General features: G+C 41.2%; 1 protein-coding gene across 1 annotated transcript in view; it reads left to right on the top strand.

The window, feature by feature from the left end:
* shank2b (SH3 and multiple ankyrin repeat domains 2b) overlaps positions 1 to 27,453 on the top strand; it is a 618,688-nt gene that overhangs the window by 343,921 nt on the left and 247,314 nt on the right. Inside the window, exons 14-15 of the mRNA XM_034184578.1 lie at positions 795 to 877; positions 25,073 to 25,197. Of these exons, the coding sequence (XP_034040469.1) occupies positions 795 to 877; positions 25,073 to 25,197 (208 nt within the window). The remainder of the gene's footprint in view (positions 1 to 794; positions 878 to 25,072; positions 25,198 to 27,453) is intronic.

The raw sequence follows: 27,453 nt of genomic DNA, 5'->3' as shown, positions 1-27,453 counted from the left end.
TCTTGCTGTCTCCCCCCTCTCCCTCTTCCCTTGCTCTCTCTCTCCCTCTCCTATCTCTTCCTCTGCTCTCTCTCTCTCTCTCTCCCTCTCCTCTCTTCCCTCTGCTCTCTCTCTGTCTCTTCCCTCTCTCTCTCTCTCTCTCTCTGCTCTCTCTCTCTCTCTTCCCTCTGCTCTCTCTCTCTCTCTCCCTCTGCTCTCTCTTCTCTCTCTTCCCTCTGCTCTCTCTCTCTCTCTCTCTCTCCTCTCCTCTGCTCTCTCTCTTCCCTCTGCTCTCTCTCTCTTCCCTCTGCTCCTCTTCTCTCCTTTCCTTCTCTACTCCTCTCTTTCCCTCTTCTCTCTCTCTCTCGCTCATCTCTCTCTCTCGCTCTCTCTCTATCTCCATCATCAGCTGTGAACGGCAGCCTGCATTTGGTTTCTCCTCACGTCCTCACTCTCCCGGCCGGAGAGGCTCCTTTCTCCCATCCGCGGGTAACCGCTGCTGCTGACACGTTGCTGTGTGCGGGAGAGGCGGCTGTGAGTAGCTGAAGGGAGGCGGCAGCGACTCCTGCATCAGCACAGCAGCAGGGGGAGGAGAAGGAGGAGCGCGCGCGCACGCGTGTGTGTGTTTTAATCCGTGGACATGCTGCCGCTGGGCTGTCAAACCGTCTGATAGACACACGGGCCGGCGGGAGGAGGTGCTGGCCGGACGGGCCGTCCTCCGGCAGCATGAACGTGCACTCGGGCCGTGCGTCCGTGGCCATGCTGCGGATGATGGGCTGTGCTAACGGCCGCTCTGCGCGGCATCTCCTCCACAGTGACTGCGTGGTGGACGAGAAGACCGTGGTGCTCCAGAAGAAGGAGAATGAGGGCTTCGGCTTCGTCCTCCGAGGGGCCAAAGGTAAACATCTGCCTTCCACTTTGTCACGTGAATTTTCTGTCTGTCAACATTCATCCAGGTAAATGTGAGTCTGTCAGCATCCGTTTGTTTACACTTTGTCCAAATATCCAGTGGCATGTTGCGTCGATCTGTGGAGGGAAATGACTGAGCACCCCCTGCCCCCCAAAAAAGTAAATAAACAATGAAACCTGAACAAATGAGTAAACAGAATAGAATAGTATATATATAGATAGATAGATAGATAGATAGATAGATAGATAGATAGATAGATAGATAGATAGATAGATAGATAGATAGATAGATAGATAGATAGATAGATAGATAGATAGATAGATAGATATGTGACTTGAAAGACTTAAAAATAATAAAACTTCCTTAATTTACACAATTTATTATTGTATCAGTTTGGTTGTCAGAGTTTTTTCTCCAAGTAACCAAAGGGATTGTGGGCTCAGCTGCCGTGAAGGTTGAAGTGTCCTTGGGTTAGCATACTCAAATCCCCAAAACTGTTAGTGGCCCCCCACACATCTACTCACATAAATAAATATGTTACGTCTGGAAAGTATTCACAGCACTTCACTTTTTCCACATTTTGTTATGTTACAGCCTTCTTCCAAAATGGAGTAAATTCATTTTCCCCTCAAAATTCTACTGACAACATCAAAAAGTTTTGTTAAATTTTTTTGCAAATGTATTAAAATAAAAACTAATGAATCACATGCACATAAGTATTCACAGTCTTTGCTCAATACTTTGTTGATGCACCTTTGGGAGCATTTACAGCCTCAAGTCTTCTTGAATATGATCTTTGGGCAGTTTTGTCCATCCTCTTTGCAGCACTTCTCAAGCTCCATCAGGCTGGATGGGAGCATCAGTGCACAGCCATTTTCAGTTCTCTCCAGAGATGTTCAATTGGATTCAGGTCTGGGCTCTTGCTGGGTCACTCAGGGACATTCACAGAGTTGTTCTGAAGCCACTCCTTTGATATCTTGGCTGTGTGCTTAGAGCCATTGTCCAGCTGAAAGCGAGCCATTGCCCCAGTCTGAGGTCAAGGAGCAGGTTTTCATCCAGGATGTCTTTGTACATTGCTGCATTCATCTTTCCCTCAATCCTGTCTAGTCTCTTAGTTCCTGCTGCTAAAAAAATATTGTCACAGCATAATGCTGCCACCACCATGCTTCACTGTAGGGATGGTGCCTGGTTTTCTCCAAGCATGATGTCTGACATTCATTCCAAAGAGATGGGACAGACTGAGAGGTGGAAGAGCTGAGGTGAGTGATGCATGCTGGAGTCATTATGTGCAAGACCCACTGACGGTGTGGACGACCCCTGCCTGTGGTGCTGACGCCTGTGCGGCTACACCCATGAGCACAAATGAAGGTCGACTATGGCAGTTACAAAACGGACTATGCTCGAAGACTGGATCTGAAGACCCAATTCTTGGTCACCTCCCTGACTAAGGCCCTTCTCCCCGATTGCTCAGTTTAGACGGGCAGCCAGGTCTAAGAAGATTCCTGGTTGATCCGAACCTCTTCCCTTTATGGATGATGGAGGCCACTGTGCTCATTGGGACCTTCAAAGCAGCAGAAATGCTTCTGTACATATCCTCAGATTTGTACAGACGAGCCTGTTTCAGAGGTGTACAGACAATCCCTTTACTTCATGCTTGGTTGACATACACTGTCAACTGTGGGACCTTATATGTAGACAGGTGTGGATGTGGATGATCAGTAACAGGATGCACCTGAGCTCAATTCTGAGCTTCATGGCATAGGCTGTGAATACTTATGTACAAAAGATTTCTTAATTTTTTATGTTGTCATTATGGGATATTGTGTATAGAATTTTAAGGGGAAAAATGAATTTACTCCATTTTAGAATAAGGCTGTATCATAACAAAATGTGGAAAATGTGAAATGCTGTGAATACTTTCTGGATTCACCCTATTGACATGACCGTTACTCATTTTCCTATAACCAAGGATAAGCAATACAGTAGTCGCGCCACTACTTCTAACTCAGAGGGCAGTTGAATAGTGCATATTTTAATAAAGATAATATTGGACAGACAATATTATATCGCAAGGATATTGGAGGGGACTTGGGAGTATGACCAACCAGTCTACATGTATTTGGTGGACTTGGAAAAGGCGTATGGCCAGGTCCTGCAGATTATCTTGTGGGGGGGCCTACGGGAGTATGGGGTACCGGATTCACTGCAATGTGCAATCAGGTCTCTGTATGACCAAAGTAGGAACTGTGTACGCATTTTCGGCATTACATCAGACCTGTTTCCGGTGGGAGTTGAAGTCCACCAGGGCTGCCCCTTGTCACCAGTGCTGTTTGTGATGTTCACGAACAGGATTTCAAGGTGCAGTCAGAGAGTGGAGGGTGTCCAGTTTGGTCATGTTAGAGTTGCATTTCTGCTTTGTGCAGATGATGTGGCTCTGTTGGTTGCACCCATCAGGTTGCACCCTCCAATGCGCAGTGAGCAGGTTTGAGGCAAAGTGTGAAGCAACTGGGATGAGAATCAGCACTTCCAAATCTGAGACCATGGTCCTCTGTCGGAAAATGGTGGAATGGCTCCTCTGGGTCAGGGAAGAGTTCCTACCCCAAGTGGAGGAGTTTAAATATCTCAAGGTCCTGTTCACTAGTGGGGGTAAATTGGAGCAGGAGATCAATAGAGGGATTGGGGTAGTGTATGAAATTTTATGAACGTTGTACCAGACCATTCAAGATTCAAAGCTTTTATTGTCATATGCACAGTAAAGAAACATGATTCCCTGTGCAATGAAATTCTTACTTTGCTTCCCACACTGGATGCCCAAATATATATATAAATAACTAAGTATAAAATATCTAAATATAAGTGGGGGGGATGAAATAACATAAAATAAGCATGCTGGTAAGAACAATACAATATAACAAGCAATGTAATAAAAATGGAATAATGTAATAAAAAGAAATATACACTGTAAGAATGGAAATATAAAATATGCTTGTGTAATGGCCTACATGATATGTACATGATAGTGCATCAGTGTGCAACAACTCATCGTGGTAAAGAAGGAGCTGAGCCGGGAGACGAGGCTTTCAATTTACCAGTCAGTTAAGGCTCCTATCTTCACCTATGGTTATGAGCTTTGGGTAATGACTGAAAGAATTAGGTTAAGGATACAACTGGCAGAAATTAGATTCCTCCATCTAGTATCTGGGCTTACACTCCTGGACAGGGTGAGAAGCTCGATTATCCAGGAGCGACTCAGAGTAGAGTTGGTACTTCTTTGCATTGAAAGGCGCCAGTTGAGGTGGTTTGGCCATCTGGTGAGGATGCTTCCTGGTTGTCTCCTTAAAGAGCTCTTCCAGGCATGTCCAACCGGGAGGAGGCCCAGGGGAAGACCCAGGACACACTGGAGAGATTATATTTCCCAGAAGGTTTGGGAATGCCTTGGGATCCCCTGGGAATAGTTACAGGACTTGGTTTAGGATAGGAAAGTGTGGGATGAGCGGCTTGCTGTGCTGCCACCGCGACCCACACCTGGATAGGCGGCTGAAAATGAAAGAATGAATGACTATGTCATCTGCCTTCTGACATTTAAGAGCACTGATATAGATGTTTTTTTAACCAGCTCAAACCTTTGTGATGTCATAGGGCAACAATGTGAAGGGGCAAGATCAAGCAAAAACATAAGAATGATTGAGATCACCACAGAAATTCTTCAGCGACAATTCTCCAAAATATCACATCATCAGTTACATTTATTTTTATAGCAACCAATAGCATTAGCTATTATTTCAAAGTGTATATACTGGGTAAAGCAATGAGAAGAAACCTCGGACAGTCCAGACTCAGTGGGGTGACCATCTGTTTTAACCATTCTGTCAGGACAAGACTGAAACAAAGTTCTAACAGAATGTTTGCAAGCTCAAAACAAAATAATTTAGCTCCTTATTTGCAACTGAATAAATATTGTAAATAATAATAATATTAATAATAATAATACTTTATTTCTGTAGTACTTTCCATAAATCAAAGCACTGAACCAGGTTAACCATGCATATATGGAAAAGTAAAACTGCTAAATATCTCATTAGAAAGCTAATAAAAACTACCCTGTTACAACTACATAGCCTCATTAATCGAAAGTAGTAGAAAGTAACTAAGTCATGAGTCTGGGCATGAAAGTTTTCACAGAATTTGACTGCTTAACTTCAGCTGGTTGCTTGTTCCAAAAAAGTGGTGCATGAAACACAAACACTCCGCCTACCGTCTTCTTATTAACCCCTTGGAACACACAGCAGACCTGCCTCCTGAGATTACAGAGTATGTGCCGGCACATATGGCTGCATCAGATTATCCAGATAAGAGAGCATACAGCCATTCAGGATTTTTAGGTTAACAAGAGAACCTTAAAATCTGCTCTGCTGTGAACAGGTAGGAACTGTAATGTATCTATAATGAGCCAACACTAGCATAATATGATCAAATCTCTTAGTCCCTGTTTGTATTCGAGAAGCCGCATTCTGCACCATTTGATGATGTCTAATGCTTTTTTGTAGGAGTCCAGAAAACAAAATGTTACAGTGATCAGTTCTAGTTGATATGAACACATGAATCAAAAGCTCAACATTAGCTTTAGACAGAACTGGTCTAATCTTTGCACTTTTTCACAAATGAAAAAAAGCAATCCTTGTTATCTCCTTGATCATCAAAGGAAAAAGACTGGTCAGTGTTGGGGATTAAGGACATGCCCACGGGCCTATAGTGATTTTCCAGCCTGATGGGGGTTTGACCCGAGGGTCTTCTGCTCTCAAGCCAACCCTTTAATCATCAGACCATCACAGGAGAAACTGTGTGTCTGTATTTTGTGTATATTGTAAATCATAGCACAGTTTTTCAGATAATGTAATAATTACTGCCCTTCTCTTTGGTGGCACAATGACTACAACTCCTACTGCTTCTGCTAGTTGTAGTAGTAAATAGAAAAGCACTCAAAGGGTGACACCTCCACTGGGGTAATAATGTAAGTAAGTCCCTTCGGCTTTGTTTTTTTCACTCACGGTCGCCAAAGCAGATCTGAGTTGACTCTGCATTCTGATTTGGCACAGGTTTATGCCATTTGTCCTTCATGACGCAACTCCACAATTCATGGAGAATGGGTAGGATAACTGGACGTAACTGCTTGACCGCCACGCCTGCAGTGTTCAGTGATGATCCTTATTCCTCAGCCAACTGGGCAGCGCAGTCTCGTTTGAGTGCCAGCGCTAAAGGGTTAAAATATGACGCATATGAAGCCATAATCCTACATCTAGGTACAGCCCTCGTCTGTCACCATCAGAAATATGACACTTTCTCTGCGTTTCTGGGCAAATTACAGGGCAAACAAAGTGAAAATGCAAAGAAAAAGTAACGATGCGATGGAAAGCAGACAAGTGTTGCAGTTTGTTTATGACCCGGTGCTCAAACATGTTGAGGCAGTTGTGCAGGCGAGAGAACGCAAGTACTCTGTCAAAGTGTGTAGGCTTAAACTTACCGACAGGACCTCTCCCATTTGCCTTGTCTGCCCTTCTCCACTGGAAACTGAAAAAAAATGTACTTTTTGCGACTGCTTCTGTGATTGCAGCTGAAAAAAAAAACAGTACCCAATTTTACCATGTGAAGTGATGCTGTGTTTGTGTTGCACAAATGCAGGCTGTTCCCGGAAGTGGTCAAATCCTGCAATATCACGCAGGGGTTCAAACGAGAATGCGCTGCCCTATTGATAAATCTTTGTGATGTCATAATGAAACAATCTTAAAGAGATAAAAAGACATTGCTAAGACAGATTCAGATCATCACCAATATCTAGTAAAGTTGTCTCCAATCCAAGGATCATTGCCACACAAGACTTTATCTTAAATTGTTCACATTTTTGAGGTATCCTGCTTTGATACAAATTTCCACTGACTGCGCCTCTCCTGTTGGCAAGCAGAGGAGTGCATGAAATGCTACATTTGAACTTTCATCCATCATGGAATTATATTGAGCATTCCTGCTAAGAATTTGATGATTGCAAGAATGAATACAAATTAGAAAAATTCACACAAAATAGTAAAGAACAGAGGTAAGAGAGCCTCAGTATTAAAAAAAATGGGTACAGGTTCAGATATTTGAGGATCCACAGCAGTCATTTGTAGGGAACAATACAGGAACTGATAACACTTCCGTAACACTTCCAAATTAAGACATCATTAGCTAATGCAAAAATACTTACAAATACAACCAAAAAACAAAGACCACATACAAAAAACAGCTGATTCAGTTCAACAACAGGTGGTTGTGTGACACAAAAAGTCTGGCAAATTGGAAAGCAAAAACAAGAAATGTTTGCAGACACAGAGAACACAAACAGACATCATTAATTAATTTGATAAGGTGTCTGCTGGTAATTTTTGCCCACAGGACTTTTAACTGACAGACCAGACTGAGAAAATTCTTCTGTTCCACTCCACCATGAAGCTGCTTAACTGGTGATGCAACAGACAAAAGTTGCACTGTGTGCAGTTTCCACAGTTGTAGCCGCAGAAGCCTATAACTCCTACAGATTAGTCATGGGTGTCTTGGTCGCTTCCATCACTCTGCTCCTTGATGCACCATCAGTCAGTTTTTGAGAACCTGCTCCAGACCGATTTACCATACATGGAAATGAAGTCCTGGACAGATTCAGTGATATTGAAATGTTGATGTCTGTCACCTGACTCATGTAAACAAAGGTCATTCTGACCAGGGCACTTTGTGTGTCACACAGTTGTCAGTAATTATTAATTCTGTTACTGTTTATTCTTTAGGTGTTTTTAAATCAGGAATTGATTGTTTACATTCTGATTTCATAGTGTTATGAAGCATGTTGTAATTCAGAAGTGTATCTGGGAGGGACTGATGCAGGGCACTGCTTTCCTACTGTCAAATCTACACAAAGACCGACAGTCTGTTTTATTACAGTTTTTATTGATTGCTTTGACACAGTAGTCGACTCAAAATCCACATTTCTTAAAACAGTTAACGCAGAGGCCTAAACAGTGGCACCAATGGTCAAAATGACACATTTTGCTTGCAAAAGGCTCTAACTCTGCTAAAACATTTAAACTATGGACCAAAAGCAAATTTTTCCCTCAAACAACACAACTTGCACACAAGTGCATAAGCGCTTCCAATCAGTTATTAGACAAGGGGCATCAAAATACAAAATGCAGTACTCCATGTGAATCAGTGCTGCATTACTGGTCATTGTACCTAATGACTGAGCTACAGTAATGACTGTGCAGCTTACATGTCAGTGCCATTTGTAGTCAAATTTGCCTTCATGCAAAAAAATTGATCCAGATATGCTGTGATGAAAATTTTATTGATTGCAGTATTCATTCTTGTTTTTCTTATTTAGACCGTGGCTAACAAATGAAATATCCCAACAGAAACCACATATAGAATATGAAAGAAAAAATAAAATCTGTCACTGTGTAAGACATTAGGAAAATAAAAATAATAATTCTGTACAATAAAGAAAAAAAATCTCTACTAGTCTATTCTCTCTTGATGAATAGGCCACATGGCCTCATCTACATCACACTCAATATTTTCCCTTGCGATGCACCTAGGGAAGAATCTTCTAGCATGCCTTATCCATCCTTGGCATGCCTCTGCATCTATGTCTTGGGCAGCAGCGGTCATTGCATCGAGCAAGGGTATCTGCTCATAGGGGCGGTGGTCGTATACCTTCCATCTCAATGCACTGAAGAATTCCTCTGTAGGATTTAAAAATGGAGAGTATGGTGGGAGGAATTGCATCATCATCCTCGGGTGCCCCACAAACCACTCATTCACCACACGAGAGTGGTGGAATGCCACATTGTCCCAGATGATTACAAACAGTGGCATGCCAGGCCTCAACAGCCCTCTTTCCTGAGGCGGGATGAGCCTGTCATGCAGGGTGTCCAAGAATGCAATGAGGCGCTCACTATTGTAGGGGCCAACAGCTGGAATATGGCTGAGGACGCCATCATTAGAAATAGCAGCACACATAGTAATGTTGGCGCCCCTCTGCCCTGGAACTGTAATAGTGGCCCTATGCCCAATGAGGTTCCTCCCACGGCGCCTCACTTTACAGAGGTTGAAGCCGGCTTCATCGACATAGATGAAAATATGATGTGCCCCCTCAGCTTCAAGCTCCATGATACACTGAAGAAAAGAAAAAGCAAAATTACAATTACATACAGTAAAGGTAACTCCAGTTGACAGTAACTGCATGATATGCCAAGGCACAACAGTATAGTACTGTAATGTGTCCTTACCTCCACATATTGGCATCTGGCCTCCTTCACAGCATCAGAGTTCCTCTGGAAGGGAACTCTGTAGAGCTGTTTCATAGCCATGTTGTTCCTACTGAGGACACGGGCAATTGTTGTCTCACTCACAGTATTTACATTTCGAAATACCCCCTGATCTGCAATCACTGCTGCCCTGATTTCACGCAGCCTAATGGCATTATTTGCCAAAACCATGTTCACAATGGCTGCCTCCTGCTCAGCATTCAAAAGTCTGCGTCTACCACCACCGACTGGTAGCCTTTCGATTCTATAAAGAATACATGACATGTGGAATAAAATTACATGACATACTGTATATCACTACAGATATATCTGTATATACTGTATGAGCAACATTACCTGTTCTCCAGTCGAAAAACTCTGACAATGGATGCAACCGTGTTTCTATTGAGAACAGGTTGGACTCTTTGTCCAGCTTCTCTATGTGAAAGACCATGATTTACCACATGATCAATCACAGTTGCCCGAATTTCATCTGTGACTTGAGCCCTTCCAGCTACACCCCACCTCGCACATGGACTCCTCTTCCTCGGACTCCTCTTCCCCCGAGCCCTCTACCTCTCACTCTCATGTGCCTTAGACCATCCATGCTTGCAAGTTACAACACACAACGTGGCACCTTTTGAACCTGCAGACTGATTGCAAATTGAAAAGTTGTGTGAAGCAGTGTCAAACAGGTGCTCCAGTGATTTCATGCCGGTCAAGAGGTTTCTAAGAGATGGGAATATATGGTTTCTGTTTGGTTACCACAGCTAAAGCAATGGAGTTTGGACTGCTTGAATGACATCTGCATTAACTGATTTGCAAAATGGTGGGGGAATTGTGTCAAACCAATGACAATGGGTTAACTCATTTGCAAGAGGTGTTTTTTGCTCTGCTGAGAGAGTGATGATGAGGACTGAGAGGTTACCAGTTTCTTCAAACAGGTTAAAGCAATCAATAAAAACTGTATTGCTTTCAATTCAGACTTGTGTCATAGTCTCACAGTTCAGAGTAATCCCATTTGAGTCTTTAAGTAAAGTTCAAGGTTGATTTATGCTTCTGCGACAAAAGCTACCATTGCGTACGCTGGTAACGTTTGTCAGCGAGCTTCAACACGCTTCAGCGTGCTCTTAACTAATACAAAGCTTACCCTTAACTTATTAAACTTATCCCAGTGTTTTTAATACGGTTGGTATACGCTGGCTAAATTGTCAAGGTGTGACAGGGCCTTAAGAAATCACATCTACGTAAGTATTCACAGCTTTTGCCATGAAGCTCATTATTGAGCTCAGATACATCCTGTTTCCACTGATCATCCTTGAGATGTTTCTACAGCTTAATTGGAGTCCACCCGGGGTAAATTCAGTTGATTGGACATGATTTGTAAAGGCACACACCCGTCTACATATACGTTCCCACAGTTGACAGTGCATGTCAGAGCACAAACCAAGCATGAAGTCAAAGGAATTGCCTGTAGACATCTGAGACAGGATTGTCTCGATGCACAAATCTGGGGAAGGATACAGAAACATTTCTGCTGTGTTGAAGGTCCCACTGAGCACAGTGGCCTCCATCATCTGTAAATGGAAGAAGTTTGGATCCACCAGGACTCTTCCTACAGCTGACTGCCCGTCTAAACTGAGTGATCAGGGGAGAAGGGCCTGGCAGCATCATGCTGTGGGGATGTTTTTCAGCAGCAGGAACTGGAGACTATTCAGGATTGAGGGAAAGAAGAATGCAGCAATGTTCAGAAACATCCTGGATGAAATTCTGCTCCAGAACACTCTTGACCTCAGACTGCGGCGATGATTCATCTTTCAGCAGGACAATAACCATAAGCACACAGCCAAGATATTAAAGGAGTGGCTTCAGGACAACTCTGTAAATGTCCTTGAGTGGTCCAACCAGAGTGCAGACCTGAATCTGATTGAACATCTTTGGAGAGATCTGAAAATGGCTGTGCACTGATGCTCCCCATCCAACCTGATGGAGCTTGAGAGGTGCTGCAAAGAGGAATGGACAAAACTTCCCCAAGATATGTGCACCAAGCTTGTGGCATCATATTCCAGAAGACGCGAGGCTGTATTTGCTGACAAAGGTGCATCAACAAAGTACATGTGATTTTTTTTTGTCTTTTATTTTTAAGAAATTTGCAAATTTCTTACTATAATTTATAATAATTTATTAATTTATATAGTGCCAAATCATGAGTAATTGCTTCAAGGAGCTTCACAAACATAATTTAAAAGCGGAATAAAATGAAATAAGATTAAAACACACAAAAAAAAATTAACCATAAAAAGGTAAAAGAAGTAAAATAAATAAAAGGAATTAAAAAAGACACACAATCATATAACATACTAATGATAAAACAGGGAGAACAAATGTGTCTTCAGCCTGGCTTTAAAAGTCTCCATAGAGTCCGACTGTCATATTAGCGCTGACTTTTTTTTCACCCTCGGGACACACAATAGTCCTGCACCCTGTGAATGCAGAGCCCTTGCCGGCACATAGGACTCAACCAGGCCGGCCAGATAGGGGGGGTGCCAGTCCGTGAACAATTTTATAGGCCAATATTAATACTTTAAAATCCGATCTCAAAGAGACCGGAAGCCAGTGAAGGGATGCCAGAACCGGCGTAATGTGGTCAAACCTTCTGCTTCATGTCAGAAGTCTGGCAGCAGCATTTTGAACCAGTTGAAGACCCCTGATGCTGGACTGTGGTAAACCAGAAAACAGAGCATTACAATAGTTCAATCTTGAAGAAACAAACGCATGAATCAGAGTCTCAGCATCAGCCATAGACAAGATGGGACGAATCTTTGCTATATTTCTTAGATGGAAGAAAGCAGTCCTTGTAATGTCCCTAATGTGGAGGTCAAAGGACAATGTAGGATCAGAAATTACCCCAAGGTTCCTCACTTTGTCAGTATGATATATAACACATGAACCTAGGCTAAGCGCTAGCTGATCAAATTGATGCCAATGTCTTGCTGGACCAAGAACCATCATTTCAGTCTTATCAGAGTTGAAAAGTAGAAAGTTGCTAGACATCCAACTTATCACTGCTGCGAGACAGTCCTGTAAAGATTTTATGTGGACAGGATTTCCAGCAGCTATCGGCATATACAACTGAGTGTCATCAGCATAGCAATGAAAAGCAACCCCAAAATGCCGCATAATGTTCCCAAGGGGTGCCATATACAGGAAAAAACAGGGGACCCAGAACGGATCCCTGCGGAACCCCGAACTTCATGCCCCTGAAATCAGAGGTAGTGTCGTTGCACAAAACACAGTGGGAACGACCAGACAGATAAGATAAGACGTCAACCACGCAAGAGCAGTTCCAGTAATCCTGAAACAGTTTTCTAGCCTATCAAGTAGAATATGATGATCACCAGTGTCAAACGCAGCACTGAGATCCAGCAACACCAATACTGTAGTAGTATCCCAGTCCACTGCTCGCAGAAGATCATTAACTACTTTAATAAGTGATGTTTCTGTAGAATGATGTTTTCTAAAAGTAGACTGCAGTGGCTCAAAAAGGTTACAGCCTGTTACAGCCTGTTACAGCCTTACTCCATTTTGGAATAAGGCTGTAACATAACAAAATGTGGAAAAAGTGAAGCGCTGTGAATACTTCCCGGATGCATCTTCCCCAATGTGGGAAGCACCCTCCGAAGTTAATTTCAGGACTGTTTCAAACAAAATCTGTCTGAACGTCAACATATTTCACTGCTGGGCCTGCAGAGGTGTTTTTTTTTTATTGTTAATGAAACATGATTCATTAAATTACATGTGCAATTAAATGAACATTTCCTCTCACTTCGCAGTTTCACTGGAGTGAGCAGGCGCACCGCTCCAAAACAACATTAACTTACTGCTTCATGTTAAATACACAGCAAGTCTATTTTATTCATACACAACATCAACAGCGCATTTCCGTCAGTATTTGTTTTTTCCTTCTCACAGAGAGTGCAGGCGCGCAGTCAGAGGACTGAGGGATGGGAATGACAACCCCCCCAGCTCCCTTAGAGTAAAGATCCACCCTTTGAAGACAGTTTTTCACATAATAATAATAATGATGATGATAATAACAATAATAATACTATTAATTATTCATGCATTCATTTTCTACACCCTCTTACTCCATTTAAAGGTCACTGTGGGCTGGAGCCTATCCCAGCAGTCACAGGGCGAGAACTGGGCTTCACTCTGGACAGGATGCCAGTCTATCACAGGACCACATGTAGACCACAGGGTTCCCACGTACCCCGTCCTGATGCAAAATCATCAAGGCTGAGCACAAGATATAAAACGTACTGCATCCCCGGCATGTCAACAGCTGCGGGACGTGTGTTCTCAAATGCACATCCTGGGAGTGACGTTTTGAATGTGCATTCAAATGTTCAAATATCAATTTTTAAAATAACACTTCAGTTTTGTTTGACTCTCCTTGCTGATATCAGCTCCTCTCTCTCCGTTCCGCAGCAGGAGGTGAGGTCAGCCAGGTGTGTGTTTGAGCATAGATCTGTAAAGGCCACTAGAGTGGACACCAGCCTGCACCCATCTATCTAGAAACCTTGATTAACTTACATTTTTCTTCAACAGAACCCTGCAGAACCTGTTTGTGAACCAGAAATTGAGGATACACACACTGATCAACACATATACAATTTAATAAGAGAACCAAGATAAGTGCTTGAAATGATTCTCATTTTGTACATAATGCCTGATCAGCAGTTCAGGCTCAAGGAAGAAAAAAAATCAGTGTCAGAGGTGTTAAAAAGATCCCATGGTCGCATTTTTGAGAGGCCTTCCTAATTTTACTCAGCAGCTTTAAAGAAAGAATAAAACTGAACCTTAAAAGGTGATACAAAAAGAAAAACTGACACACTTGTCCACACTTGTCCTCTGACACGCCGAAATGGAGGTGTTCCTTTGTCTCGCTTCCAAAGCGAATCGGTCTTTACGCACGAAGCCTCCGCGCGGCTTTCCATGACAAAATCTCTTGTTAAAAGTGAAATCTGCCGGAAAATGGCTGATGTCCAGCTCTTGTGATAACCAGAGAAAGAACACACAACGGTCTCGTATCCACAGAGCCATCCGTTTAGAAATGGTCCAGTGGCTTGTGCCACGTCATCACAGCTCGGAGCGCGGCGCGCCGAGCATCCTTAAAGGGGTCCTTAAAACTGTAGTAACAGACCTTATTCTCTGTGAAGCCCATAAAATTTTCACCGAAAGCCAGATAAATTTTTCGAATGGTTTCCAGGTGCCAGTCTCTAACAGCTTCTGAAAAAATTCTGATGGAAAAAAAGTCCTTTTCATTCCGCCATTTCCAGACAATAAAAATCTGACGAGGGGGTGGGACCACTCCTTCCCAAGGCGTGCTCACAGGCGAAAGACGTCACCGACAGGCGTGGAAAAACTCACGCATGCGCACGAGGGTTCAAGCATGTCTGACGTAAAAACATATGAATGAAATCCATATAGTTTTTGAAAAAATAAAAAGGACCGTTCCTTTATTGACAGACCTCGTATATCGTATACCAGGTATCAAGGATCAGTTTGGATATGTCAAAATACTTGAAGAGGTCATGTTGCCTTATGCTAAAGAGGACATGCCCTTGAAATGGGTGTTTCAACAAGACAATGACCCCAAGCACACAAGTAAATGAGCAAAATCTTGGTTCCAAACCAACAAAATTAATGCCTTGCAGATGTGAAGAAATCATGAAAAACTGTGGTTATACAACTAAATACTAGTTTAGTGATTCACAGGATTGCTAAAAAAGCAGTTTGAACATAATAGTTCTGAGTTTGTAGCATCAACAGCAGATGCTACTATTATTGTGAACATCCCTTTTGTACTTTTTTTTTACTAATAGCCCAATTTCATAGCCTTAAGAGTGTGCATATCATGAATGCTTGGTCTTGTTGGATTTGTGAGAATCTACTGAATCTACTGGTACCTTGTTTCCCATATAACAATAAGAAATATACTCAAAACCTGGATTAATCTTTTTAGTCACATAGCACTACTATTATTCTGAACACTACTGCATGTCTTTAAAAACAACATAGTTGTTAAACACTGTATTTCTTAAAGGCAACGCATTTCTTAGGGCCCCTTCACACACAGTGCGAAGTTTGGACGGTGTTTGGACAAAAACAGTGAAACAGTGCAAAACAGTTCATCATTAGCGCACAAAACATTGTGCCGACGGGCAGGCGTGCATGAACCCAGTGCGAGAGTTCGGGCACGCACCAGTGTCCTTCGAGCAGGAACAGTGTGAGGTGCAGCACATGGCGCCACTTATGTGGAAGAAATAAAAACCAGCCGGCATGTGTGGAATCACATCGCGTGCTTATATGGAATAATTTTTAAAAAAAAAGAGAAAAAAAAAAGAAAAAAAAACACACCACCCGGGATGCGAACTCGCACCTTTCAAAACCTCTGATCACCAGTCAGACTTTACCACTTAGCTACAGAGCTGTTCTTTGAAAGCTGTGGGAAGCTGCCTCATATCAGGAAGGTCATGGAAGTATTACAAAAAATAAATAAATAAAAAAAATAATTAAATGCCACACCATATAAAAACACAGTATTTATCAAGCGAGCAATACAAATATGATCCGTCTGTTCCTCTGGTGATGACCCATGGTCACAGACATATAGTCATGAAATGACATGAATGAGAAGCAGTGTGCTCTGATTACACTATGTAACACAATTTTTGTTCCTGGTTTCTAAGTGTTATATTTCAACTGCTTATGTCTAAAGTCTGTGGAAAAATGACTACATTCAGCACAAACTTTGATTTTTTTTTTTTTTTTTTGATGTTCTAGAAAGTTCTAAAAGTTTCTTGAAATTTCTAGATAATTCTGGAAACTTCTAGAAAATTCTGGACAGTTCTAGCAGTTAAAGAATATTCTAGAAGACTACTCAGTAGTAGTAAAGGCGAATCAAGAATATTCTTGAAAACAGACAAATTTCAAAATATCATTGTCCTGATCACAGAAGCAAAGTTTCTGTGGAATAACAGCTATTTTCTATTTATTTAAGGCATAACAGGTTAGGAAAACACACTGTGTACCCAGGAACAAAGAAAAATAAAAATTTGTTACATAGTGTTATGTCCACATCTACTGGGCAGGTGTGTCCAGTCGGCCGCGCGTGTTCTGCCCGACGCATTTCTTGTGGACAGTGCGCCACAGCACAGACACCACGTCATGTGGAACAGAGGTGACGTGACGGTTAGATTGCCCGCTGTGTGCTCTGATCTGACAGTCTGTTTCAACCTGGGGGGCTGTCAGTGTCCGCTCCGTGTGCGCGCTCACTTGCTGCAGCTTGTCGCCACCATGGTGATATATGTTTTTATTTATGTCCACATAAATACAGCAATCAGACACATGCACCTCACAGTGGACAGTTGTTAGTCCATAACTGTCCATACACAGTAGGTGTGTAGCTGGAATGTCCAGAATGACAGATCACCACAGTTGCCATTTTTAAAAATATTTTGATTAAACAAAATTTATTTCTTTCTTATTAAAATGTGTACATAAAATACAGGGTTTTGTCCACGTGTGTAAATGCTGTTAATGCAAGTCTGTGTGAAAAACTGTCTAATGTCTCATCAACGCGTCCAAATAGATGGTATGAAAAAAAAGCACCTTTTTACTTTTAAACCTTCTTGGAAAAAAGGTTAACTTGAAACATCAGTGTTGCTATAGAACAGGGTATGAGGAGCTGTGTTTTAGAAGAAAAGTCATACATTCTCACATTACGTGGACCGTCAAAATAAGTTTTATTGGGCCTCGAACCAGCGATATATATATTTAACAAGCGCTCTACCCCTGAGTTATCTAATCTGTTGCACAAACAGATTTTTTTTTTTTTTTTATTGCCAGAGCCCGAGCCATATGGACTTTTTGAGGGGCCCATGTAATTTAGGTTTGATGTTTTCTAGCTTAAACATGTACTTTATTATAAATGATTGTAAATGTAACCACCAACTGCTGTGTCACAACATTCAGCATTTGCATTGCCCTGCATGCCTTTGTCAAAGCGGCTACAGCTTCCTTCTAACAATGTCATGCTTTAGGGCCCATTCAGACATAGCACGAATAAGTACAAATCAGCGAAATAGCTTTTATGAGCGAACCACGAAAACATCAAGCCGACATCGGGAGGGACACGTGGTCAGGAGGGACATGTGGTTGGGCAGGCGTGAATGATCCCACTGCGGTGGTTTTGTGCATGCTTGTGCAAGCAGCTGAAGCATGTGTAACTACATTGCGCAGCTGCTGTGAAAAAAAAAATACATGCCACCCACGAACCTGCATTTTACAGGTTTTACAAAAGCTCTGCTTGCCAGCGAGAAACTTTACCATTGCGCTACCATCACTGTCCTGTAAAAGGTGTGGAAAAATGCCTGAAATCAACAAGGAGATAAACATATTTTTAAAAAAAAATCAATTCACACACCATATAAAAACATTGCATTACGTTGAATCCCTCTTATCAAGCAGACAATACAAATATGATCTGTCTGTTCCTCTGTAAATGACCCATGGTCACAGACATACAGTCATGAAATGACATGAATGAGAAGCAGTTCACTCGTCTCATCATGTCCACATCTGCTGGCGCATGTCCAGCTCATGTGGGTGACATGACGGTCAGATCGCCCGCTGCATATTATGATCTGATGGTCCGTTTTAACCTGGGGGCAGCCTTTTTCAACTGGGCTGCAGCGAGCATGCGCATGCTGCCCACAGCAATATATGTTTTTATTTATGTTAATGTGATGACAGCAAGTAGACACGTGTGTCACAGTGGGCAGTTGTTCGTTCATGTCTGTCCGAACACAGTACGTGTTGTCCAGCTGGGATGTCCAGAACGACAGATCTCCACAGCCGCTTCTGTCAGCGGCCACACCTCCTGTCAGTTCAGCGCACAGACCAAAGCCACACTCGTGGGGCACTTAGACAAATTGTCAGTATGACAGTGATTATCTGCTGACTGTTGTCGTGTTAATAGTGTGAATGGACACACATTGTCTAAGTGCCATGTGAGCGGCATTAGTTGTTTGTGTGTGTCACCTGGAATTTGGCCGGCACCTGCTGCAAGAGGGTTCAGTGGGCTCACACTGTCTTTCAGCCACTGGTGTGTGCAAATAATTGTAGCAACAGGTGTATGCAGCAGCTGCAATTTTAAATGTTTTGCACATGATTCATGCGCACTTTATGCGCAAATTGACCAAATTCACACTATGTGTGAAGAGGCCCTTAAAGTGAATATCTTTCTGAAAGGTGCCTCATGTCTTAAAGGTGTTGTGTTTCTTAAACTCTCCTTTTTTCTTAAAGGCACAGTATTTCTTTTGAAAAAACACATTTCTCATTGTGCCATACTTCTTAAGAGTGCCGTACTTCTTAAAGCAGATGTGTTTCTTAAAACTAAAGGTGCTATGTTTGTAGGTCATCCATACAGTCATCTATTTCACCAGGCCATGTGTTTGGCTCTAAAAATAACCGCTGTGAGCTGCGGCATTGGTTTCAATGATAATGATTCTCTCTGTGTGTCATTATCCATGTTGTTAGTTTGCACCTCGATTGAGGTAAATTTAGTATCTTAATGCCTGTGTGTTTAAAAGCGAGAGAAAAGCAGTGACACAGAGGATTGAGGATTTGGCTTTGAAAAACAGGAGGAATGTTCTGGTGGTTCTGACTCCATCATCACCTCGGGGAATTGACCCAGTCAAGCTCAGACTGCACGCGGTGAACTCACATCCGCAAGCCCACGTTGGTGCTCGAGCTGTCACATGAGCTCATGTCCACATTTTTGCTTGTCTCTCTGTTACGCGCATACAGACAGACACGTAAGGAAACGTGGCGTCCAAATACCCCTGTGAAAGTATCGCATGCGCTCAAAGAGCATGTCTTCCATTAGAAGGTTGAGTTATAGAAAGTGTCACATGTCACCAGAGGTTTCTCCCAGCCGCAGTATTTTGTAACCTCCCTGAGAGCGTGCGGGAATGGCAGAGGGAAAGATGGTACGAGCTGCTGTCTTAGCAATAAACTAATGCTGAAGATGATTTACAAAAAAAGAACAAGAGTTTAAGCTGTCACCAAAATCAGAATCTTTTAACGATCCACGTCAACAATCATAAACAGACATGTCATTCTGTCAGGTTCCTCTGTGTTTTCCAGAATCTTACCTCCATAAATCCACTGAAGCAATTAGAGCAGCATCTGAAAAATATAATCGTTTGTCATTCATCCATAAAAATAGTTGACTTAAAGTTTTCTAGTTTTCACATCTGAGGAGTCGCTACTTTCTGGTTTCGAGAAAATTCGCTTTAAAACTGTTAAACTGCTTTGAACAGGTTAGAATTGCTCCAAACTACCAGTAAATTATAAGTTTGCCAGTCATTTTTGAAAAAGGGTTTAAATTATGTTTAACTGCTATCTTATTGTAAGAATATTTAAACAGCTCTAAACTAGAGGTAAGAGAAACTGCTTTTAATATTATTCAGATGGTGGTGATCTGTTTTTAAACTGTTCCACACAAGGACAGAACCAATGTTGTGAGTAATATCACAGGATAATTGTAAGTAATTTACATGTATGTAGATGATAGACAGTTTTCCAGCTGAATTTCAAGTTGTGTGAGGTCACCCATCTTTCTATCCATCCATTTATCCTTTGATTAATATGAAGAGATGTAGAAAATAGGCAAATTATTAGTATACAAATAATGAATGTTTTTGAGGGCAATGGTAAGAATATTTGCTTGAGTTGAATGATGGAACTTCTATTCAACAAAGCAGAGCCTAGTTGTATAGAACGTTTCATTCAGCAAGGCAAATCTGAGCTGAATGAAACATTCCATCTTTTAACAAATGAAAATATCACTGGTCTATAGTCAAAATGCTTCAGAAAAAAAAAAAAAAAAAAAAAAAAATATATATATATATATATATATATATATATATATATATATATATATATATTTTAGTAAAAAAAAAGTTTATATATAAGTAAGTAAAGTTTATATATATATATATATATATATATATATATATATATATATATATATAAACTTTACTCATTTTGGGCCACTGAGAGTGAAAATGATGTTTCAAATTGTTAATTGGCTCTAGTTTTAAAGTTGTGCTACTGGGTCAGCATGTACAACCCTGAATTAAGAATCACAGAAGATGGGTGAGTTATAAATTGAAGGGATCTTAATTTAAATCACTCACTCATCTTCAACCTCTCACTCCAATTATGGGAGGGTCACAGGGGGAGGGGGGCCTGGAGCCTTTACCAGCAGTCATAGGGCGTGAGGCATAGTACACCCTGGACAGGATGCCAGTCTGTCACAGGGCCACATATAGACAAACAAACACATTCACACCTGCACGCACACCTAGAGTCAATTTAAAAGATTCCAGTCCATCTAACCTGCATGTCTTTGGATGTGGGAGGAAGTCAGAGCAGCCGGAGAGAACCCACACACACTCCACAGGTGGGAATCTATCCTATGACCTTCCTGCTATGAGGCAACAGTGCTAACCACTAAGCCACTATGCTGCTAATTTTCAGCAATAGCTCAGTACATCTTTGACTGAATCTATGGACAAACCTTAGGTAAACAGGTTCAATGTAAGAGTGTTTACTTCAGGTGCTTGCAGAATCCTGTTGGACAGTGACAAGAGATGGTCAATTTAATGAACACAAGAAACACGGAAAAAGAACTTATCTCTGTACTTATATACCTATGAATAATATTTTCTTCCACTCTTGGTCCAAAATAAATGTAATATATTACTATTTTGCTGTTTTTTAAAGTGTTTCAAAAGGAGAGCAGGTGAAACATTACTATATAACCTGTCAAAGAAACATATAAAGACCTACGTTTATGATTTATCATGAAAACTCTACCGTCAAGACAATCTGCTGATGTACACACAAAATGTAAAAAACTTAAATATTTTGAAAACAGTGGCTAATCAGCCATATTTTGTCATATTTGAATTCAGCATGTCAAAATAAATAATAAAAACTATTATATTTCTGAAGCAGGCAACGTTTAAAACTTTGTGTGCCCGTGTATTCATTCATTGCACAAATGGAAAACGTTGATTATTTGTTTCATATGATGCCTAAATAGATCTGTCATTTGAAGGTTTACTTTAAGTTAGACATGTTTGCTGTTGGAACCGGAAGCCACCACAGTATATGCCATCTTGCTCCTCAGCAGTGTGTGTGGAAGCACACGTCTGCTTTCCTCAAGCCAGAAAATCATCAAGCAGGAACTTGTCCAATTCTTCAACTGATTGCATTTCTATGACTGCACAAGATGTCCCAGCTTCATCATATCATGGAAGCATTTTTTAGGAAAACCTAAAAGAGGCATTTAATAGAGCAACATGTACAGGCCTAAAATGCACATTAAATAGAATTGGAATGCACGGTGCATGATGTCACTCATACATTCATTCATTCACATTCTGTGCCCATTCACTCCATTTAAGGGTCACAGTGGTTGCTGGAACCTTTCCCTGCAGTCATAGAGTAAAATGTAGGGTACACCCTGGAGAGGATGCCAGTCTGTCGCAGGGCCACATATAAACAAACACAGGTAGCAGGTAGAAGACATTAGGTTAAACATATCCTACCATGCCTTAACCCAGCCACTACACCCTGCTATTGAAGTTTGTGACATCACTGAGGTATTACCTAGATTTACAAAATTTGATAGTATCTCACTAGGCATGTTGACGAAACTCGTAATGTCTACAAAAAGCACAACCTGCTTATTTGATCCTATACCAACAAAACTGTTTAAGGATAGTGGCCCACTCTTGGGCCGACTGTGCTGGAAATGATTCATCTCTCAATAACATCTGGATCTGTTTCAAAATGTTTCATATCTGCAGTGATTTAACCATTACTTAAGAAAACTAATCTAGGTCCTAGTGTATTGAAAAACTATAGACTGATATCAAATCTATCATTTTGCTCTACATTTCTGGAAAAAGTGGTTTCACAGCAGCTCATGGACCACCTTACTGAGAATAATCTTTTTGAGCCACTGCAGTCTGGTTTTAGAAAATATCATTCCACAGAGATGGCTCTCACTAAACTGGTGAATGATCTTCTGCTTGCAATGGATTCAGACACCACTACAGTTCTGGTGCTGTTAGATCTCAGTGCTGCATTTGATACCATGGATACCTTGCATGGTTGACATCATACCTGACCAGTCGTTTTCACTGTTTTGTACAGTAACACTACCTCTAACCTTAGTGACATGAAATTTTAGGTTCCACAGGGGTCCGTCTTAGGCCCCCTACTTTTCTCCTTTTATATAGCACCCCTTGGGCACATATTGCGATGTTTTGAGATTACCTTTCATTGCTATGCTGATGACATAGTTATACATGCCAATAACTGTTGGTAGTCTCATCCACATAAAATCCTTAGAGGATTGCCTTGCATCAGTGAAAAGCTGGATGTCTAGCAACTTCCTACTTTTAAACTCTGATAAGACTGAAATGATGGTTCTTGATCCAGTGATACATCAACATCAATTTGATGAGCTAACGCTTAGCCTAGGCTTCTGTGTCATACATCACACTGACAAAGTGAGGAACCTTGGGGTAATTTTTGATCCTACGTTGTTCTTTGACCTCCACGTTAGAGATATTATGAGGACTGCTTTCTTCCACCTGCAAAATATAGCGAAGATTCGTCCAATTCTGTCTATGGCTGATGCTGAGACCCTGATACATGCATTTATTTCTTCTGGATTGGACTACTGCAGTGTTTACCGCAGTACAGCATTACGGGTCTCCATTTGGTTTAAAATGCTGCTGCCAGACTTTTGACAAGAAGCAGAAAGTTTGACCACATTACACCAATTTTGGCATCTCTTCACTGGCTTCCTGTCCCAGTGAGATCAGATTTTAAGGTTCTGCTACTAGTCTATAAAATTGTTCACGGACTGGCACCTCCCTACTTAGCTGACCTACTTAAACCCTACATACTGGCCCGGGCTCTGTGTTCTCAGGGTGCAGGACTACTTTGTGTCCCTAGGGTAAATAAAAAGTCTGTGGGTCACAGAGCTTTCTCTTATCATGCACCTGCTTTGTGGAATGATTTCCCTGCATCAATAAGACAGTCAGATTCTGTAGAGACTTTCAAGTCCAGACTTAAGACGCACTTATTTTCGCACTTATGGCTGGCATACTGGCATATGTTACTGTGCTTCCTATCCTTTTAAATTAATTTTATTAGGAAACAGAGCGGACCCCGACTTCAACTTTATCTAATGTCTGGGTCTTTTAGTGAAGCTTAGGGCTCGTGACTGGCAATCACCTTAGTATTTCTTCTGTTTTTTTTTTCTTTTGCTTAATGCTGACAAATTATACTGTATTTGTTGTCTTTCCGATGCCTGATTCAGGTTTTTTTCTCTCTGTTTGAGGTGCAGCTCCATCCAGAGATGGGAGTAGTGTCTTCTTATGCAAGCCTCCTGTCCTGTGCACCACATGGACGCCCAAAATTTCCTATATATTCGTTTTGTCAATTGTGTCGGTAGCATGGCCCAAGCAGAGGGTCACCCCTTGGAGTCTGGTCTGCTTGAGGTTTCTTCCTCAAATCATCAGAGGCAGTTTTTCCTTATCACTGTCACCTGTGTGCTTGCTCTAGGGGTTGGCAAGGATAGACCTTACCTTGTGTGAAGTGCCTTGAGGCAACTCTGTTGTGATTTGTCGCTATATAAATAAAATGAAATTAAATTAAATATGACATAAATTTGATCTTTTTTGACAGCGTTCTGATTTTTTTTAATTGTTTCTATGGTAAAGATAGGGATTTTTCCAATTTTCCATGATTTTTCATGGCTTTCACTTTTGACGTATGGCTATGAAAAATGAATCACTTCTTGCCTATCAGGATATGAATCTTCACTAAAACTGTCATAATGACATATGATAAATTGTGGGCTCCAGCCTGTTCACAAACACACAAACAAACAAACAGGTCAAAAACATTTCACCTCCAACTTCGTTGACAGAGGTAATAATAATAATAATAATAATAATAATACATTTGTATAGTGCTTTCCAGGCAGCTATTTCACAGCACTGTACAACAGCAATGCAGAAAGGATTCAAAATAAATCAAAAAACAAAAATGTAAAAGCTGATAGAAAAGAACGGACATGAAAACATCCAGTATTCATAATGTTGACTGTACCATCATTATAAAACCATAAATAATAATTAAGACAATGTACTGTTTGTAGATAACAGAGAAAGTGTGTTTTGAGTCCCATTGAATGATTTTTGTGTCCACAGACTTTAAACCACACAAGGCGTTTCTTCTATTTGCTATGAGAATGAATATTACATTAGACGCTGAATGTCCAGTGGAGTGTGAATCCATGTTCCACGGACCCCATGTTGCAGATGTAGTTTGAAGTTTCAGCTTACAGACTGTTGCTTCACAGTACTGAGCTGTTTACTCCATAGTAACGGTTGCTACGCACAGATTGGTCGCCGCAGTGTGACTCCTGAGTGTTATTTTGTGTTATGACATTTGTGGATTTTGCAGTCTGAGGATTTCAGGAATGTTTTAAGTGTGTAGCTGCATTTCCACCATTTTTTTTTTTTTTTTTGTGCATCAACATTCACCCGCCCGTGTGCTGAAATGAAACCGGTTTCTGTGTAGTGGCAGTGTGCCTGGAACACTGGTTAATAAAAGATAACAAGTCTAATTTTTGTTTTGCTTTTCTCTGCAAATCCTTCTCCATGCTGCACCTTGGTGGGTTCTGCAGCAGACACGCCCATTGAGGAGTTTACGCCGACGCCGGCCTTCCCTGCCCTGCAGTACCTGGAGTCTGTGGATGAGGGAGGTGTGGCATGGCAGGCTGGACTCAGGACGGGGGACTTCCTCATTGAGGTAAGACCGCTTGTTTTTTAAGGCTTTTTCCTGCACGTGTGAACGCAGTCAGTTGAAAAACTGATGTCGTTAGAGTCTAGAAATGGATTTGTACTTTTCAGTTTTGTTATTTTGGTTTAACGTTGTCTGCACACAGTGATATTTATAATGTTTGTGTTGCTGTGGTGTCTGTAATTTGGGAAACCTTTTTAATTCCAGAGCTGAATTTACATTAAATTGTCTTTTCTTCTCTATGTTCCCATTCTATTGAGTTTTTGAGTCCAAAGACAATTGTTTTATTTGTGTTGCCTGTTTTGGGTGTCATTTTGGTCGACTTTTCTGCACTTTTTTGTGCTCTGTGAAAAGACTTTGCAGCCTGCCAGGAGTGATTGATTTATTTGTAGTTATTACTGTATTGTTAATTTGGAAATCATCTTAATTATTAGTTTTAAATGGAAAATAAGGAGCTGACAGCACTGTGATCCATGCCTGGTTAAAAACATCACTTTTTGAGTCAGTCTGTCATGGGGTGATGATTGAGGGCATCAGGAGGCCTGTGATGTTGGTTCAGTGTCATTTAGACTGGCCTTCATGTTTTAGGCACCGTGTGCAGCTCCACCGGCTCTTCGGTCTTCTTTAATGGGATATGGGGTAATGTTCACGTTCCGGTGGAACATATAAAGAGCTTGTAAAATAAGTGATGGAATATAGTGCAGGATTTCATCCTGATTTGGTCAAGGACCTGTTACTCCAGTTTTTCTTATTATGCAGTGTTATTGCAGCTTTACAGCATCCTTTGCATTCTGACCTTCACGATGTGACCTGTGTGGTGCTGTATAATGTACTCTTATAACCATGACGTGATGCAGTCAGAAGTGTGCGATTGTGGTCACTCACACAGTTATTGTTACATTTTCTATTTTTGAAACTTGACAGTGGTTAAAACAGTCTTTATTTTCAGCAAGTCACAGTTTGTTGTGCAAACAGCAACTGAAACAAAACATGAAGCATTGATCATTCATAGACTTTACACTTATTTTACTTTACATGTTACACTTACAAAGCAAAATGAAAAAAAAAAATCACAAGAGGATAATACAAATTAAATTAGGAGACGAGGTGAGTGGGTGTGGGAGGGACATTGGGGCCGTAAGCTGTGTTTCCATTACAGAATGTGCAAAACTAAAGCAGTGTTTTTAGAATGATGATTAAAAAACAAAAAACAAGAGCAAAAAAATGACAGTGGTGGAATGCAACTGCTGGGTTTGTCCTTTGATGATAATTCACAAGAACAGTAGTTCCGGTAGTCATGGTGATGGACGGATAAGTCCTGCTAAACATTGCCATTTCAATTTTTGCTTGTTTTTTAAATCCACTGTTGCCGTAATGTTGTCTCTTATATGGCTTATCAAGATGTCCAACACTGAGTCCATGTGACAACATGTACTACGCAAAATATCATCTAAAAAAAACCCCCTCATTCAATAGCAAAACCTTTTTTGTTTTCAATATTTTTCAAGTTTTTTGAAAATACACGCCCATCTCTCATTTTGGGTTTTGTTTTGTTTTTGTCTGTGGAGTAAATTATTTTGTTGATTATCACACCAATATGTTTTCTTTCTTTCTTTCTTTCTTTCTTTCTTTCTTTCTTTCTTTCTTTCTTTCTTTCTTTCTTTCTTTCTTTCTTTCTTTCTTTCTTTCTTTCTTTCTTTCTTTCTTTCTTTCTTTCTTTCTTTCTTTCACTGCCATTGCTGCTTGAACTACATTTGATTTGTTCACGCTTCAACTAGGTGAAGTCATTTTAATTTTTCATCTGCTGTTATTGTGGTCAGAGTGCTCTGCCTGGTTTCAGCACCAGGAGCTGTCCAGGGGGTCAGGCCTCTGTCAGCGTGTCAGGGACACTGCTATGAAGAAGCTGTTCCACTAGGTGTGATTTTGCGGATGAAGCTCTCAGCCACTCAGCTTGAAGATCAAATCCCCTATGTGACTAAATCCAGCAGCATTCGTCGTCTGAGCATTGTTGTTCTGGCTTCTGACCATTTGCACTCCAGGCTGGGTTCCACACTATTGTATTGGTAGAAATTCTGCATTTATTTGTGCTTATGGTCTTTTCTTCACTGTTGTGTGTATCTGTGGAGGAAATCATTTGAATATCGTTCAGGACAGGTCTAAAACAAAATATACACCAGCTTTACTGCCACTCTACATCACGTAGAGTGCTCCTGATATCAGAATCTGAAACTTGTACGGTTTCCAGCCCAGCCTCACGTTTTTGTT

The sequence above is a fragment of the Thalassophryne amazonica genome, chromosome 2, assembly GCF_902500255.1.
Source record: "Thalassophryne amazonica chromosome 2, fThaAma1.1, whole genome shotgun sequence".
Lineage (NCBI taxonomy): Eukaryota > Metazoa > Chordata > Actinopteri > Batrachoidiformes > Batrachoididae > Thalassophryne > Thalassophryne amazonica.
The sequence above is the reverse complement of the archived record's forward strand: the minus strand, read 5'-3'. Positions and strand labels throughout refer to the sequence as shown.